This window comes from Zingiber officinale, chromosome 6B (genome assembly GCF_018446385.1).
Source record: "Zingiber officinale cultivar Zhangliang chromosome 6B, Zo_v1.1, whole genome shotgun sequence".
Lineage (NCBI taxonomy): Eukaryota > Viridiplantae > Streptophyta > Magnoliopsida > Zingiberales > Zingiberaceae > Zingiber > Zingiber officinale.
The window spans coordinates 133,701,268-133,717,652 of record NC_055996.1 but is presented as its reverse complement, the minus strand read 5'-3'; the positions used below and the strand labels follow the sequence as shown (position 1 = coordinate 133,717,652).

The 16,385-nt window shown below is 38.0% G+C and overlaps 1 protein-coding gene across 1 annotated transcript; it reads left to right on the top strand.

Moving 5' to 3' along the window:
- The first annotated feature begins 8,536 nt into the window (after window positions 1–8,536).
- On the top strand, window positions 8,537–10,210 carry LOC121990691 (anthocyanidin 3-O-glucosyltransferase 2-like). Its single transcript, XM_042544782.1, has one exon. It carries the CDS (start codon window positions 8,537–8,539, stop codon window positions 9,923–9,925), a length of 1,389 nt encoding a protein of 462 aa, XP_042400716.1. The 3' UTR covers window positions 9,926–10,210.
- Window positions 10,211–16,385: the final 6,175 nt, after the last annotated feature.

Sequence of the window (16,385 nt, the reverse complement as noted above, 5' to 3'; positions counted from 1 at the left end):
TGGTAACTGTTGCAGTGGGAGATGTTTATCCTTTGATAAGAATAAAATATGGATTTTAAGTAATTGTCTTTACGTACCAAGTTTAGAAAGAACCTGATTTCAGTTTCTAAACTATTATAGATATTGTGTCTATTTTGATAACAAAGTTGTTATCAAGAAAAATAGGGAAGTTATCTATTCTGGTATGATGGTTGACAATTTATAATCCAATAACTCCCACGATGCAACAAATGGAAATTAGTAACACATCTTCTAATTTTAAGAGAAAGCAACCTTCGGAAATGAACCAATTATATCTTTGGCATCTAAAGCTAGGTTATACTTGAGTAGGATTTATTGGTAGCTGATGAACTTTTGGGTTCATTGGTAGTGGAAATCTTTCCAACCTGCGAGTCTTACTTGGAAGGAAAATAACCAAGAAGCTTTTAAGTCCAAGGGGTATGGAGTCAAAGATATGTTGAAATCGGTTCATTCTGATTTGTGTGATCCTATGACTATCCAGACAAGAGGTAGTATTGAATATTTTGTCTATTTTATAGACAACTATTCAAGATACAAATAAATTTACTTAATGTACCGCAAGACTAAGTACTTTGATTAGTTCAAAGAGTACAAGGCTGATGCGGGAGAAATGTTAAAGTAAAAGTCACTATGGTAAGATCGTAGTGGCAAGTACCTCTTGGGAGAATTTAGGAGTCACTTATCAAAAGTAGGGATTCAATCCCAACTAATTGCACCTGGTACACCCCAACAGAATGGTGTAGAAAAAGGAAGGTATAGGACTCTTATGGAAATAAGTAGATTGATGAGTTATTTAGAATATTACCAAAATCATTTTAAGGATATACTCTGGAAACGGAAGTGAATATAGTACCTTCCAAAGACAGAACTCTCTACTCATATAGAATTGCTGAATAGGCGTAAGCCTATTTCGAAGCATATTCGGATTCGGGTCGTCCAGCACATATGCAGAAGAGAGACAATGATAAATTGGACAGGAATTCACTTGTTTGTGGGTTATCCTAGAGAAATGAAAGTAGGTTTATAGTCTTAAAAATCAGAAGGTCATTGTTGGCATCAATGACCGTTTTTTTAGAAAATGACTATGTAATAAACTATGTGCCCATAAGAAAATTTGTTCTTAAGGAAATAATAAAAGATATGTCTAATCTAGTACCAACTGTACAAGATGAGATACCACAAGGAAACTGCAACATGTATCACAAATAATACACAATTACAGAAAGTGCCTTGTTGTAGTGGGAGGGTTGTTAGACAACCTAAATAGGTTCATGTTTTGGGAGAGTTTTTGGACTCGATCTCTGGAGGACATGAACCTGATCTCCGGTCATATAATGAAACACTCCAAGATAAAGATGCAGCATCTTGGCAAAAAGTAATGAATAACAGAATTAGAATATATGTATTCTAATAAAATCTGGAAGCTTGTAGAGTCACCAAATGGTGTAAAAGTCGTTGGGTGTAAAAAGGTCTATAATAGGGAAAGAGGGATAGACAGGAAGGTAGTAACTTTCAAAGCAAGGCTTGATGAAAAAGGAAACTTTTTCACTGGTAGCCATGCTTAAGTCTATCCGGATTCTTTTATCTATTTAGCAAGTGAATGTCAAGACAGCATTCCTTAATGGAAGTCTTGAAGAAAGCATCCATATAAAGCAACCAGAAGGGTTCATTGCAAAGGGCTAAGAGCATCTTATGTGCAAGCTCAATCAGTCTATGGACTGAGGCAAAGCTTCAAGGTCTTAGAACATCCGGTTTATCAAAGTCTATGGATTTAGTAACTGGATAAGTCTTGTGTATACAAAAGGTGTGATGGAAGCGTGGTGGTATTTCTTGTAATAAACGTAGATAACATTTTTGGTAGTTGGAAACAATATCAAAATGTTGTCAAAAGTAAGGGTATGGTTGTCCAAATAATTCGATATAAAGGACTTGGGAGAATGTATATATTCTTGAGATCAAAGTAATAAGTTATCGCAAGAAAAGAATATTTTACTTATCCCAAGCTTCATATATCAGAAAAATCCTTGCTCGTTTTAAGCATGCAAAACTCCAAGAAAGGTTTCTTAACTTTTCAGGATGGAGTAACTTTATCTAAAGATATGTCTCTGTAGACATCAAAGGAGATAAAGGAAATAAAGGCAGTTCTTTATGCTTCGGCTGTCGGAAGCCTAATGTATGCTATGCACGAGATCAGAAATCTGTGTTGCCAAGGGCATAGTTAGCAGATATCAAAGTAAGCCTGGACAAGGACAGTGGATTGCAGTAAAGCATATATTGAAGTACCTTAGAGGCACTAGAGAATATATGCTAGCTTATAAGGCAGTTAATTTGGTCCTTGTGGGTTGCATGGATTTTGACTTCCAATCGGATAGGGACAATAATAAGTCAACCTCGGGGTTTTGTGTTTACTTTAGGAGGTAAAGTCATAACTATGGAAGAGTTATAAGCATAGGTGTTTTTCTGGACTCCATCATAGAAGTTTAGTATATGGCAAGCCTCTGAGGTAGCCATAAAAGCTGAATGACTCAATAAAGACTTGGATATGATTTCTGGTTTGTCCAAAGATTATTACAATTTATTGTAATAATATTGGTGCAGTAGCAAACTCGAAGAAACCATAAGTCTATAAAGGCAAGTAAACACAATAGAGCGCAAGTACCACCCAATACGAGAAATCGTATAAACGAGGAGAAGTTGTTGCTGCCTAGAATGCATCAGATGATGACCTATAGATCTTTTCACTAAGGTCCTTAAGGCGAGAGCTTTTGATGGACATGTTGAAGGGTTGGGAATCAGATGTATGGCAGCAGATATGACAGCTTAGTCTTTTAGTATAAGTGGGAGATTGTTAGAGTGTATACTAAAAGCCTAGCTTTTGGTATAAACATTTATCTAGAAATAAGAATCACATTGGTCAAATGTCTACATTTATGATAAATGAAGTTGTTCAATTAATTTATATTGTAGATAACATGGTGTGTGGTGTCACACACAGAGGATCATGTTATCAGTACCTTATAAATTATAAACAGTAGCTCACGACCATAATGGAAAGGAACAAACCATTGGAAGGTCGTAGTGTAATTAGGTATTAGTTTATCTTAACTATATAATTACACTAGTACACTTAGAGTGTATTGAGTAGGACCATTAGAGGTCGTTTCTTTTATACTGACTTTATAAAGAAACAAAGACCTCAGTTATTATGGAAGTGTGTGCTCTTAATCCTAATATAATAACAAGCACATATATTTGATATTTATTTCTTTAATTTATCAATGGGTGAGATTTAGTTCGATGAATCAATAAGCCCGATAAGTTGAGAAATGATATCACTTATAGTGTGTGTTGTTGATTATAGAAGGAAACTATGTCCTAGTGATCTAGGTTGAGAATGTCCCCAAGAGGAGCTCATAAGGATTGTCATGTTAAACCCTGCAGGTGGACTTAGTCCGACATGACGATGAAGTTGAGTGGTACTACTCTTGGAGCTAGATATTAATTAAGTGAGTTGTCAGTAACTTACTTAATTAGTGGACATTTGTTATCTTAAACACAGGGAGACTAACACACTCATAATAAGAAGGAGCCCAAAATGTAATTTGGGATTGGTGCGGTAGTTCAATAATAGTTCTTTAGTGGAATGAATTATTATTGATGAAATTAAGTTGTGTGTTCGGGGCGAACACGGGATGCTTAATTTCATCGGGAGACCAAAACCAATTCCTCCTCTCGGTCCCTATCGTAGCCTCTAGTATATAGAGATTTATACCCACCGCATACCCACCTTCTTACCCATCCAATGGGGCCGGCCAAGCTAGCTTGGAACCCAAGCTAGGGCCGGCCAAGACCAAGTGGATGAGTCATGTAGGTGGCCGGCCACTAGAATATTAAAAAGGATTTTTATTAAAATTATTTCTTATGTGGATATCATGAGTTTAAAAAATTAAAAATTTCCTTTTATAACTTTCTACAAAAGATTAAGAGAAGAGATTAATCTCTTTCCTTATTTGTAGTTTAAAAGGAAGATTTTAATTTTTGGTAAAAACTTTCCTTATTTGTAAATCATCAACATGTTTAAAAGAGAGTTTAAAATTTGAAATCTTTCCTTATTTGTTGATTAAAGGAGGATTTTAAATTTTAAGAAAACTTTCAATTTTAATCATGTTCATGATTTAAAAGAGAGTTTAAAATTAAATATTCTCTTTTATAAGTTTCTACAAAAGATTAAGAAAAGATTTGATATCTTTCCTTATTTGTAGATTAAAAGAGATTTTAATTTTTTAGAGATAATTTTTTTTTTATCCACATGTTTAAAAGAAATATTTTAATTTATAAAATTTCCTTTTTATCAACCACCATGAAGGGAAAAATTATTTGAGAATTTTTTATTAATTTCCGGAAGCAAATTAGGAAGTTTTAATTCTTGTGTGAATTAAAATTTCCTTGATTAAAGGGATTAAGGTGGCCGGCCATTAACATGATGAAAAGAAAATTATTTTTAATTAAATAAATTTTCCTTTTCAATGGCAAAAGAATTAAGGAAGTTTTTATTAAATTTTCCTTATTTGCCAACACCAAGGATTATAAAAGAGGGGGTAGAGGAGGCTTCATTAAGGATGTCTCTATTATTTTTCTCCCTCTCTTCTTCTTTGGGTATGGCCAACCCTTTTCTTTTCTCTCCTCTCCTTTGTGTGGCCGAAACTCTCTCATGGTGGAGATAGCTTTGGTGGCCGGATCTAAGAAGGAGAAGAAGGAGAGAAAAGAAGCCTCTTTTCTAGCATCCCTTGGAGCATGGTGGTGGTGGCCGAACCTCTTCATCCTAGAAGAAGTTTTGATGACCGAAACTTACAAGGAAGAAGAAGGTACTTGGTGGTTCTCATCTCGGAAGATCGTTGCCCACACAACGTCCGAGGTTAGAAGAGGAATACGGTAGAAGATCAAGAGGTTTTTCTAAAAGGTATAACTAGTATTTTTTCTTTCCGCAACATACTAGTTATTTTTGGAAATAATACTAAATACAAGAGGCATACGATTCTAGTATTTTGAATTTGTTTTCGATATAGTGTTCTTTTATTTTTCTTTTCCTTGTGATTTGATTGTTCTTTTCGGTTAACCTAAAGTTATTTTAGGAAATTAAATATTAGCTTTCCATAAAAGGTTTTGTCTAGTCGGTGGTGGTTGCTCCCATATCCAAGAAGGTCATGTGCCTCGCCACGTCAGTACTGGGAACTAATTATGGAAATTAATATTTAATGGAATTAACAACTTAAGGTGATTTGGGTCGAACGTGTTAAGTTCCGCAGGAGATCCAAGTCTAAACCTAAAAGAACAAATAGATTAAGTTTTGGATCAAACGTGTTAAGTTCCGCAGGCGATCCAAAATTTAATTTAAAAGAACACATGGTAGCTAGGAAAAGGTTCAGACCTTTGTACAAAATTTTTGTACAGTGGAACCTCTAGGTTTTCCGAGTAGCAACCAACACCAACTTTCCAGGATCAGTACGTCCAAGGCCTAGCGAGTCCACTAGTGGTCTCCTTTCCGAAAACTTTCCAGAGGTGGAGAAACCCGTCTTACAGTTTATCAAATACAAGCATAAAAGAATGATAAAGAAAATACAGCTTATAATAAAAGAAATACAAATAAAAACTTTGCTGATCCGATCCGGAAGTCCTGAGTATAGCGCACCCTTCCTAAAGCTTTCCGAGTAGCAAAGCTTCGCTTTGTAGCCTTCCTTTTGAGCACACGGAATATAATTAGTAGAAGAAGCGATGTATTGAACGTAAAACCTTCATCTCCTTTTATAGAGTTGGATCATATCCTTATCTGGATTAACTCTTATCTGGATGAAATTATATCTTGATGAAGCATATCTGGATAAAGCAATATATGGATCAAGTCTTATTTCTATCCACTTTATCTAGCTTATCTTATCCTCATCCAAATCATAAAGATAAACCATGTCTTTTACCACATCATTTTTCATATCAACATTTCACAACTCAGTAATTTAGACTAACCTCAGTCGGTCTACCAAACCGTTGGTTTGGTCTATTGAACTGGTTTGGATCTAGTTCGACCCGAGTTAAGTGCGGTTCATTTATTTGTGTTTATCTTCTCTCTGTTTTTCTTCTAGCTCTAGGTTCTTGCAAAACAACCATACAAACACAATCAAGCAACCTAGCCTATATATGTAAGTATATCTGACCCACTGGGCATACTTTTTGCTCGGAGGTCCCTCCTCCAAGTTTACCACCTAAGGGGTCAATCATTTAGGATCAAGCCGCACTCCTATAAGTCTACCCAGCCTACTAAGCTTCATACTTGGATAGCATCCAAAACTTTATCATTACCTAGGGTTATCTCCCTTAGGATTTCTACTGCTTAGCTTCATTCATCAGGACTTCCATCACCTAAGGTTACCTCCCTCTAGGATTTTCACCACCTAGCTTCACTCACTAAGGTCTAGCTTCACTCATTATGACTTCCACCACCTAAGGTTACCTCCCCCTATGATTTTCACCACCTAACTTCACTCGCTAGGGCCTAGCTTCACTCATTATGACTTCCACCACCTAAGGTTACCTCCCCCTATGATTTTCACCACCTAACTTCACTCGCTAGGGCCTAGCTTCACTCACTAGGACTTCCACCACCTAAGGTTACCTTGCTTTAGGATTTTATTATCTAGCTTCACTCACTAAGATTTACTCTTGCCTAATTAAGTTAGGACTTTTGCTAGTCATCTAGTCCTGACTAAACTTCTTTCAATTTTAAATATTAAATCTTGTTTAGATAAACTCTTGATCAAACTGACCCGATTTAGATATATTATCAAATATCAAATTCTTAAAGCTAATTGCACCATAAGAACTTTGCTTTTCTTAACGAATATAATCATAAGTATATTGGTTTGATATGAATTTTAAAGAGGAATAGCTATAATATTTTGTTATTGTTATTGCTTACATAATTGATATATATTGCTAATTATTCTTTTATCTAAATCATTCTTCTTTGTTGTTGTTGTACATTTGAAAAGTTATGGACATTAATAGATGACTATTGAATACTTTAGTTATATGCGAAGCCACATCTTATCTCTTTTTAAGCTGTAGGTGTCCAATCTTAAAATGTTATTGCGATGAAGATTTAGTTGTGAATGTCACGTGCGTCACCCACATTTTGTGAACTGAGTTAGATCTAACATTAGTTGGAACAATAACGGCATGCTAGCATGTTACTGGTTAATTGCCCATAATTACTGGTAACCAATTGTCAGACGGATCGATTCGTGACGGTGTGGATCAATCCATGACAGATTAGCCATTTAGTTGGATAGAGTGGGCTGATCATTCATTTTGGTAGATTAAAAAAATCTTCAATTCAATCCAACTTAAGATGAATTGTGAGTTAGACGAGTCAATTAACGGTTTCATCAAAAAATAAAATAAAATAAAAAAAGTGCACGGTGACTTAGGTTGGACCGTAAGTGACTTATTCAGTTAAGAGAAAATGTCCACGAAAAATAAATTTAACGCCTTTATTCAAGAAAATGCATGTTAAGAAAGTTTACAATAAAAATGATTATAAATTACTCCAGTAACCTTAATTATATCAATGCAATGTAAAAGAACAGAAATTGTATTATTCACTATAATGAACACGAGAGGAGAGCAAGAGACTTCAATGACAGTTCAAAGTGCATGACCTACTGTTTCAATATTTCCTCAAGTCGTAGGTCAACCAAAACTCATCGCAGGCTAACCTACATGGGTTGAGAGCCTAGATGGGTTGGCTCGCCTTGACCTGTTTTAAATAAATTGATAAAATTTTATTTTAATCTACTTAAATAAATTATTTGATGGTATAGATAAATTTGATAGATCTAATCTAAATTGACCACTCTACCTACCTGCATGGTTCATCTTCTGAAGTATTTTTGTGTTGAAGCTTGCTTACGGTTCATAATTTTGACTGCCATCCACAATCTGATCCACAATCTGAGAGCGTCTGATATGGCCAGATCAAGTTATTGAAGCTCTCGCTGTAAATTGAATCTAATGTGAAATATTTTTAGATCTCAGTGATGATAATAAAGAATTTGAAAGTAGAGAATATGAATGCATACCTACAACAACAATTAGTCTTATACTAGTAAATGAGATCGATTATGATTTATATATATATATATAATCATGAAAATTGAGTGCGGCATAATTTTAGAGAATGCCAAAAATAAAATCATTAATGAGCAGTCATGAAATATTATTGTTCTGTGTAAATAATAATTTCATTTACATCAGATATATAGAAGTGAAGAAATATTGAAGGGTAATTAAATTTTTATTAAATTAAATTTTAGGAAAAGATTAATTAGAAATTTTATCGAATAAATTAAAGATTTTTGTAATAAATAAATAAATAAATCAGTTGAATCTCCTCGATCTGTATTAAATTGAGGAAACCCTGATTTGCAATCGAATGTTCCTTCTCCTCGGCTCTACAGAGAAAATGGCGAAAGGCAAAGTGGTGCTCCTCCCAATCCCCTCCGCCGGCCACGTCTTGTCCATGCTCGAGTTGGCCAAACTCCTCCGCCGCTACCACTTCTCCGTCACCATACTCATCGCCCCTGTCCCTGTCTTCCCCGTTGAAGACTGTGTCGCCACCGTCGCCGCCTCCGGCCTCGACATAGACTTCTGCAATCTCAAGCCCGTCGATCTGCCCAAGAACTTCGACGGACCCGAGGATTTCATCTCCGCTTGCATGGAGAAGCAAAAACACCAAATCAAATCCGTGCTCCAATATTTCTTGCGCTCCGGCGACGCCCCTTTGGCTGCTTTAATCGTCGACTTCTATGCCACCGGTGCGATCGACGTCGCGGCCGATCTCGGCGTCCCTTGCTATGTCTACTTCGCCTCCAATGCCGCCTTCCTCGCCCTTATGCTCTATCTCCCAACCCTCGAGGAGAAGTTCCCCGCGGAGTTCGAGGAGATGGAAGAAGAGGTGAGGGTACCGGGCGTGTGCCCTATCCCGCCGATCTCGATGCCGTCGCCCTTCATGAGGAAGAAGAGCGGGAGGTACACTTGTTTCCTCCACCATGGCCAGCGCTACTCCGAGCTTAAAGGCATCGTGATCAACACCTTCACGGATCTTGAGCCGGCGACGCTGCAGACGCTGGAGGAGGGTCTCTGCGCGCCAGGCCGTCGGACCCCGCCGGTGTACCCCGTCGGTCCGTTGATCGCGCGCGAGGAGGGCGAGAAAAATCGGCAGCACGAGTGCGTCATGTGGCTCGACGGGAAGCCGGCACGTTCGGTGGTGTTCCTCTGCTTCGGAAGCAGAGGCTGCTTCAACGTGGTGCAGATGTGGGAGATAGCGGCGGGGCTGGAGCGTAGTGGGTTCCGGTTCTTGTGGGCGCTCCGGGTGGAGTCGGAGGATGCGTTCGGGAATCCGGTGTATGTGCTGCCGGAGGGATTTCTGGAGCGGACGAATGCGAGAGGGATGGTATGGCCGTCGTGGGTGCCGCAAGCGGAGATACTAGCTCACCCGGCGGTGGGAGGATTCGTGACGAACTGCGGGTGGAACTCATGCCTGGAGAGCCTGCAGTACGGGGTCCCCCTGCTGGGGTGGCCGCTGCACGCGGAGCAGCATTCGAACGCGGTGGTGATGGCGGAGGAGATGGGGGTGGCGCTGCAGCTGAAGGTGGAGAGGGTGAAGGGCAACTTTGTGAAGGCGGATGAGTTGGAGAGGGGAGTGAGGGCGTTAATGGGGGAGAGCGAAGAAGGAAGGAGAGTGAGGGCGAAGGCGGAGGAGATGATGGCGGCGGCGAAGAAGGCAAGTGTAGAAGGTGGAACTTCCTTTGTAAACATGGAAGCCCTAGTGCAGGAGCTGCTCGCCCAATGAAATGAAATTGGAGCTGCACGGAAACTTTCAGTAGCTGATCGCCCGGTGAAATGAAATGAAATGAAATGAATTGAAATTGGAGCTGAACGGCAAAGGCACTGCAAAGAAAAATTTCAGGATTGGACAGGAAGGAAAGAGTCTGTTTTCCATTTGATTTTAGACACAATAAACTGTTACCAAAACTCATCACAATTTATGTTCTTGAATTTCCACCTTCTTGCTACAATTGAATTTCCCTTTCTTGAATTTCCTATTGATCTTCATTAATTGATTCATGCTTTGTGTACACAAAATATAGAGCTTACGTTCAAACACGAAGGCTTTCATTTGGTTATGTAGTTCTTTTTAACCAATAAGGGATGCCTGTGAATCTTTATTTAGTGAAACTTGTGGCTTTGTCCTTCATGCCAATGTTGATAAATCAACAAAGCAATATCATCCATCCCCTTGCCTATACTATTGGTTGCCAGTATGTGAACAAAGAACCGTAGAAAGAAATTTTTTTTTTTCCCAGTTTCCTTTGAATTTTATTAAAACTTCAAAAATGAACCTTTATAATTTATAACAATCAAATTTGATTTGCACACAAATAGGATTAAAGGATATTATAAATTATATAAATCATAAAAAAAAATATTTAACAAAAAAATAATCAAAGAACACTCCATCATATATTTTGTACTGAAAATGTTTTTTTATTTCAATGTTATTATAACTATTTTCCTTTAATCAAAATTATTATAATTACTATTATATCAAAATATTTTTTACCAACTTAATTAAAATTATTTGAATTTTATTAAAATCACTTTAAGTTGATTTAAATTACTTTAAAATAGTTATAGTAATTAGTTTGTAACTATTATAAGATTGTACCAGCTATTAAGTTAATTGTCATCTCCCAAATCCTACTTTCTATTAAGAAAGATGGTAATAAAAATTATTAAAAGTAATCATAATATATATTTTTCTTCGTGACAAATTCGAATTTCTCCCAATACCTCACGGCTCACGTAGCCACATATAGCCGTCTTCATCATCAGAAGAGATCTTCTAGACCACTTTTTACGGTCCAGAATAGGGGTGTAAACGAATCGAATCGAGCCGAATATGCTGAAAAATTTAAGGCTCGAATTCGACTCGAAATAGATATATTCGAGTTCGAGCTCGATTCGAAGCTCGAAAAATTTAAAATGTTTGGTTTGAGTTCAGTTCGAATTAGGGTTCGGATTCGAATTCGGCTCGAAATATTCGAACATGTTCGCGAACTATTCAAATTATTACTCGAAACTAGGTTCGAAAGGCTCGAAATTTATTTATTTAATATATATTTAACTTATATTAATAAATATTAAGGCTCGTGAGCGGCTCGCGAGCGGCTCGAACAATATAATTTGGACTCGAGTTTGGCTCGAAAAAAAGTTCGAACATGTTCGAGTTCGGCTCGAATTCGATAAATTCGAATACGAATCGAATATTTTTCGAGCCGGCTCGATTCGTTTGCATCCCTAGTCCAGAAGATGACCTCTTTGTATGTATTGATGAAATAGATGATTTCTACTTGTAAAATATATAGGGATCATTAATCCCCATCAAAACGTATAAAGGGATCATCCTCTAAATGAATCCGATCTTCTTCATCATCGCTTCGCTTCGATAAAACGGAGAACGTTGCCATTGTTTTTAGTGTTAAATGATTATTTTAATATTTAGGATCCTAATGATCGTCCACTTGTATGATAAAATAACTAACTTGGATTAAATCGAATTTAAAATAAATTAAATCATTAAAACGATTGTTTAAATTTATCTTCATTTGTTTTTTTTACGAATTCGAGATTGGTTTAAGGACTTAATTGGTCTAACTGTTATAAAGTTCTTAATTCAAATTTAAAATTTCTATATTTTAAAACTTATTTAATTGATTAATAAATTTAATCTTATAAATTTATTTATTAATAATATTAATAAAAAAATATTATTAATAAATATGATACACAAATTTTGATAGTCAATATTTTGATTTATTTATCCCGTTAACATTATTTATCGTATCTATAATTTAAAAAAAAACAATGTAAGATATAATGAGGGAAAAAATTAAATGCTAAAGGGCACACTTCAAGATCTAATTCTCAAAAATGCACCTAAATTTCATTTTCCCCCAAGAATGCACCTAATTTGTATTTTACCTCTCCTTCGCCAGCCAGTGATTCTGTTTTTTCCCTCTTATTTTCCATTTTTTCTCTTGCATATATATATATATATATATATATATATATATATATATATATATATATATATATATATATATATATATACTGTTTGACCTCATGGTAGTTTTGATGTGATCAACCAAGTTTAGCTTAGGTCCTGTTTATCAGATCCCTGTGTCTAAGTGTGCAGAAACTTAGGAGCGCAGGAAGTCGAGCGGAAGACGCAGCTAGCGAGAAGGACGGCACTGGAAGGGAGCCAACGGGCTCGGTGCGTCCGAAGGACGAGAGAGCTGCGGAAGAGTACACCAGTGGTCGTGAAGAACGTGTGCGGCGTTCGAGGGACGTAAAGCCGGGACGGAAGACTGCTCGAGGAGAAGGCCGGGAACTGGGTTCAGGTGAGCCCTATTCCGGATAGCTGAAATCACCCAAGGAAGCCGAACCAGAACAAGTCAATTGGAAGTTGACCTGTCAATGGTTCGGTCGACCGAACACACTGATCGGTTGACCAAACCCATTTGCATTAGAGCACAGCTGTTGGTGACACGTCAGCATCACATCAGCCAGCGGTGAAGTGATCGATCGACTGAACCTACTGATCGGTTGACCGAACCGAAGTTTATCTAGAGACTTAGTCGAGCAATTTGATCGGGCCAACTCAGCTGGAGACCGTTGGACGATCGGTCGACCGAACATAAGGATCGGTCGACCGAATCCAAGCTCGATCCACAGAGACTGCACCTGGACGGAAGACTAGGCAAGTACAGCAGGTTCGGTCGATCGAACCTGGGGATCGGTCGACCGATCCCTCTTGAGTCAAAACCTGATCCCGAAGATCAGGTCATCCGATAAGCTCTAGAACCCCTATATAAAGGAGGGTCTCAGGCAGTTTTAAATAACAACAAAACGAACGAAAAAGCAACTCTTGTACTCTCATTTTTTTAGCAACTATTGTGCTGTCAAAGTGTAAAAGGCTTCTCCACCTTTAGAGAAGGAGACTCTTTTAGTGCGCCTTTCCACCGCTTTGGATTAACAACCGTCTCGGTTGTAACCAAGTCAAATAGCTGAGTTTCATTTCTTTTCTGTTATTTTGTTTTGTTATTAAGTGTTGCTTTATTTTAAAGTTGAAAAGCTTTGAGGAGGGTAACTTTTAGTTTCAAGCAATTCACCTCTCTCTTGCCAGTCCCCGCTGCACTAACAACTAGTATCAGAGCCCAAAAGCCTCAGAAGGACTAACCGCCATCTAAAGCACAAAGATTAGAACAATGGCCAGCGTGAACATTAATCCCCGGAAGTTCGACGGAGATTTCGCTACATGGAAGCGAAAAATGAAGGTATTCTTTAAAATGGATTTTGACATTCTTATTACAATGAAATATGGTTTTGCAGCGCCGAAAGATAAAGAAGAAAACACGTGGAGCAAGAAGGAGCAAGCCGATTTTGTCGCCAACGGAAAGGCAGAATTCCACCTGCTTAGCGTGCTACCACCACAAGAGGTAAGTCGAATCGGAAGCTACGACTCCGCGAAAGACCTCTGGGAAAAATTCCTGGAGCTTCACGAAGGTACCTCGGAAGCTAAGCTAGCGAGACGCGACATCCTCCGGACTCAACTTACGAAACTTCAGATGAACCAAGGCGAGAAGGTAACGCAACTCCAAGCAAGGATCAAAGAACTGATCACACAACTAACCAATCTTGGAGAAGAAGTAACGAACCGGGACTCGATCCGGTACGCGCTCAACGCCTTCCCGAGAACTCCCGAGTGGGCCTCCTTAGTAGATGTGTACTACATCTCTAAGGAATTCAAGGTAAGTACTCTAGAACATTTGTTTTCTACTTTTGAACTTCACAAATCTGGAGTTGCAGAGCCCAATAGAATAGAGAAGACTAGTCAGAACATTGCCTTAAAGGCAAGAATAAACGGTTCTGACTCCGAAGCCTCGGTCGACGAATCCGAAGCAGGACTACTGGTAAGACGCTTTAATAAATTTTTTAAATCTAATAAATTTAGATCGCAGTTGAAAAAGCTCCAGCAAAAGAAAAGGGTGGTTCGTTGCTACAATTGCAACGAAGAAGGACATATCAAAGATGACTGCCCAAAACTGAAGAGCAAAAGTAAAGAAAAGAGTAAGAAGCCAGCTCGACCCAAACACAACCTAAAGGTCACGTGGGATGATTCATCGTCCTCTGAATCCGAAGTCGAAGAATTCTCGGGACTAGCACTGATGGCCAACCATCAGCTAGAAGAAACGTCTAGCTCAGAAATGAGCATAGATGAAGGGGGAGGAACAACAGAAGAAGAAGAAAGCTATGATGAAGGGGGAGCATCGCAAGACGAGGTAAGTAAGGTACGTGCCCTAAACCCTAAATAGTCTTTTCGTTTTATTAAAGCTCTTTCTAGAGAATTAGATAAAGTAGAAAAGGAAAATGAATATTTGAAATCAGAAAATGAAGTTTTAAAATTAGAAATTAAAAAATTAAAAACTGATGCATGTTTTAAAAATATTTTCCCACATTCAAAAATAAAGTTATATGGAAAATTAAATTAGTGCATAAGGAAGCATCAGGGTCAACTTAGGAAAATACCAAGAAACTATGTACCCCCTAAATTTTTGAGTAACCCAGTAGGAAGGAATCTATACTAGATTCCAAAATCTTTACTAAATTAAAACTAGATAAGTTTAGAGCTTAACAACGAGTAAATTAAACAATGAACTTCTTTATAAAACTTTGTCTAAGGAAGTGGTTGTTGGTCCAATAACCAAGAAGGCCTAGTGCCTCACCACGTGTAACACCCGAAAATTCTCAAAATAATTATTAGAAATATCCTAGTATTTTTCAGGAATTTTAGGATATTTTTATGGAATTTTTAGATTAGCGGAAGTAGCAAAAATAAATAGAAAACGAAAATAGCCTACGCAAGAATTGAACCCGAGACCTATTGGGTCCTACGACTTATGGTGGACTTTAGTAACCAAGTGAACCCAGCAGGGTCGTGCTGAAAGGAAAGGGAATCAATTAAATTTATATTGGAGTTGGGCGAAATTACCCACTTAATATAAATAGGGAATTAATAAGTGAGGAGTTATTAGATTTATTCGTGACTTTCTCCTCCTCACCCTAACCTAATTCCGCCGACCCCTCTCCCTTTTCTTCCTTCTCTCGGCGCCAACCTCAAGCAAGGCTAGGGTTCCGCCCAAGGGCACTTTCCGGCGATGACTTCGACACTAGAACGCTCCCCTCCGCGAGAGGAACGCGTAGACGAGAGAGGATCGTCGAAAGAATCGTCTCCACCGGAAATCTAGCGATTAGAATCGTAAGAAAATCCGAACAAGAGGTAAGAAACCCCTCACCTGCAGTATAAGTAGCTTCCGTGTGAATTCCATGTTTTAGTTAGTAGTATATAGCTTTTCGGCACAAAGGATGCGAATTAGCGCATACCAAGTGTTCGATTAAATTACTAGCACAGTTAAAATGCAACTTAGGCATTTTAATAGCTTAGTTAAATGCAATAGGAGCATTTCACAGCTCATGTAGTCTTGCTACAGCTTTTACAGGACTAGATGTCCAATGGGTGGGCTCCCACAGTCGCCTCTAGGTTTAGATAATCTAGTTCTGGGTTTAGACAACCTAGTAAAAGCAAGACAGGAATTTATTAGCTTATGTTCAGTATTTTACTTTCTCAGTGGCACTGTACTGGATTAGATATCCATTGGATTGGGCTCCCACAGTCGTCCCTAGGTTCAGATAACCTAGTAACCCTACTAAATTCGGGACTTGCAAACCCGGGTCTAGTAGGGATGCGCGCACAGCACGTACAGTTGTCGGGCCCAAACAGCAGCATGATTAGTATTTTCATCTATTATATACGTAGTTTTAAACTCGCACAAAATAGTTAGGTGAAATCAGTATAGCTTTAGAATTTGCTAGAATTAGCTCAGTTTATGCTTCAGTTCAGCTCACTCTTATGATGATGTATGATAGCTCTATGTTCAGCTTTTGTTACACATGCTTTAGATGATAGTATGTCATGACTAGCTTTTGGTTAGCATGCCATGTTTTAGCATATTCAGTATGTTCTTTTCAAATAGCATGTTTTCAAAGCATAAATAGCATCGTATGCATGTTTTTGTGAGGTAGATGGTTTCTTACTAAGTTCTCAAGCTTACAGATACTATTTTCCTTATACTGCAGATAAAGGTAAAGGGAAGATGGACTAGTGGAGGCTGGAGGTCAATGCAGTGATG

Bases quoted from the DNA above. Each gene is read 5' to 3' on its own strand.
- LOC121990691 (XM_042544782.1), top strand. From the start codon at position 8,537: ATGGCGAAAGGCAAAGTGGTGCTCCTCCCAATCCCCTCCGCCGGCCAC.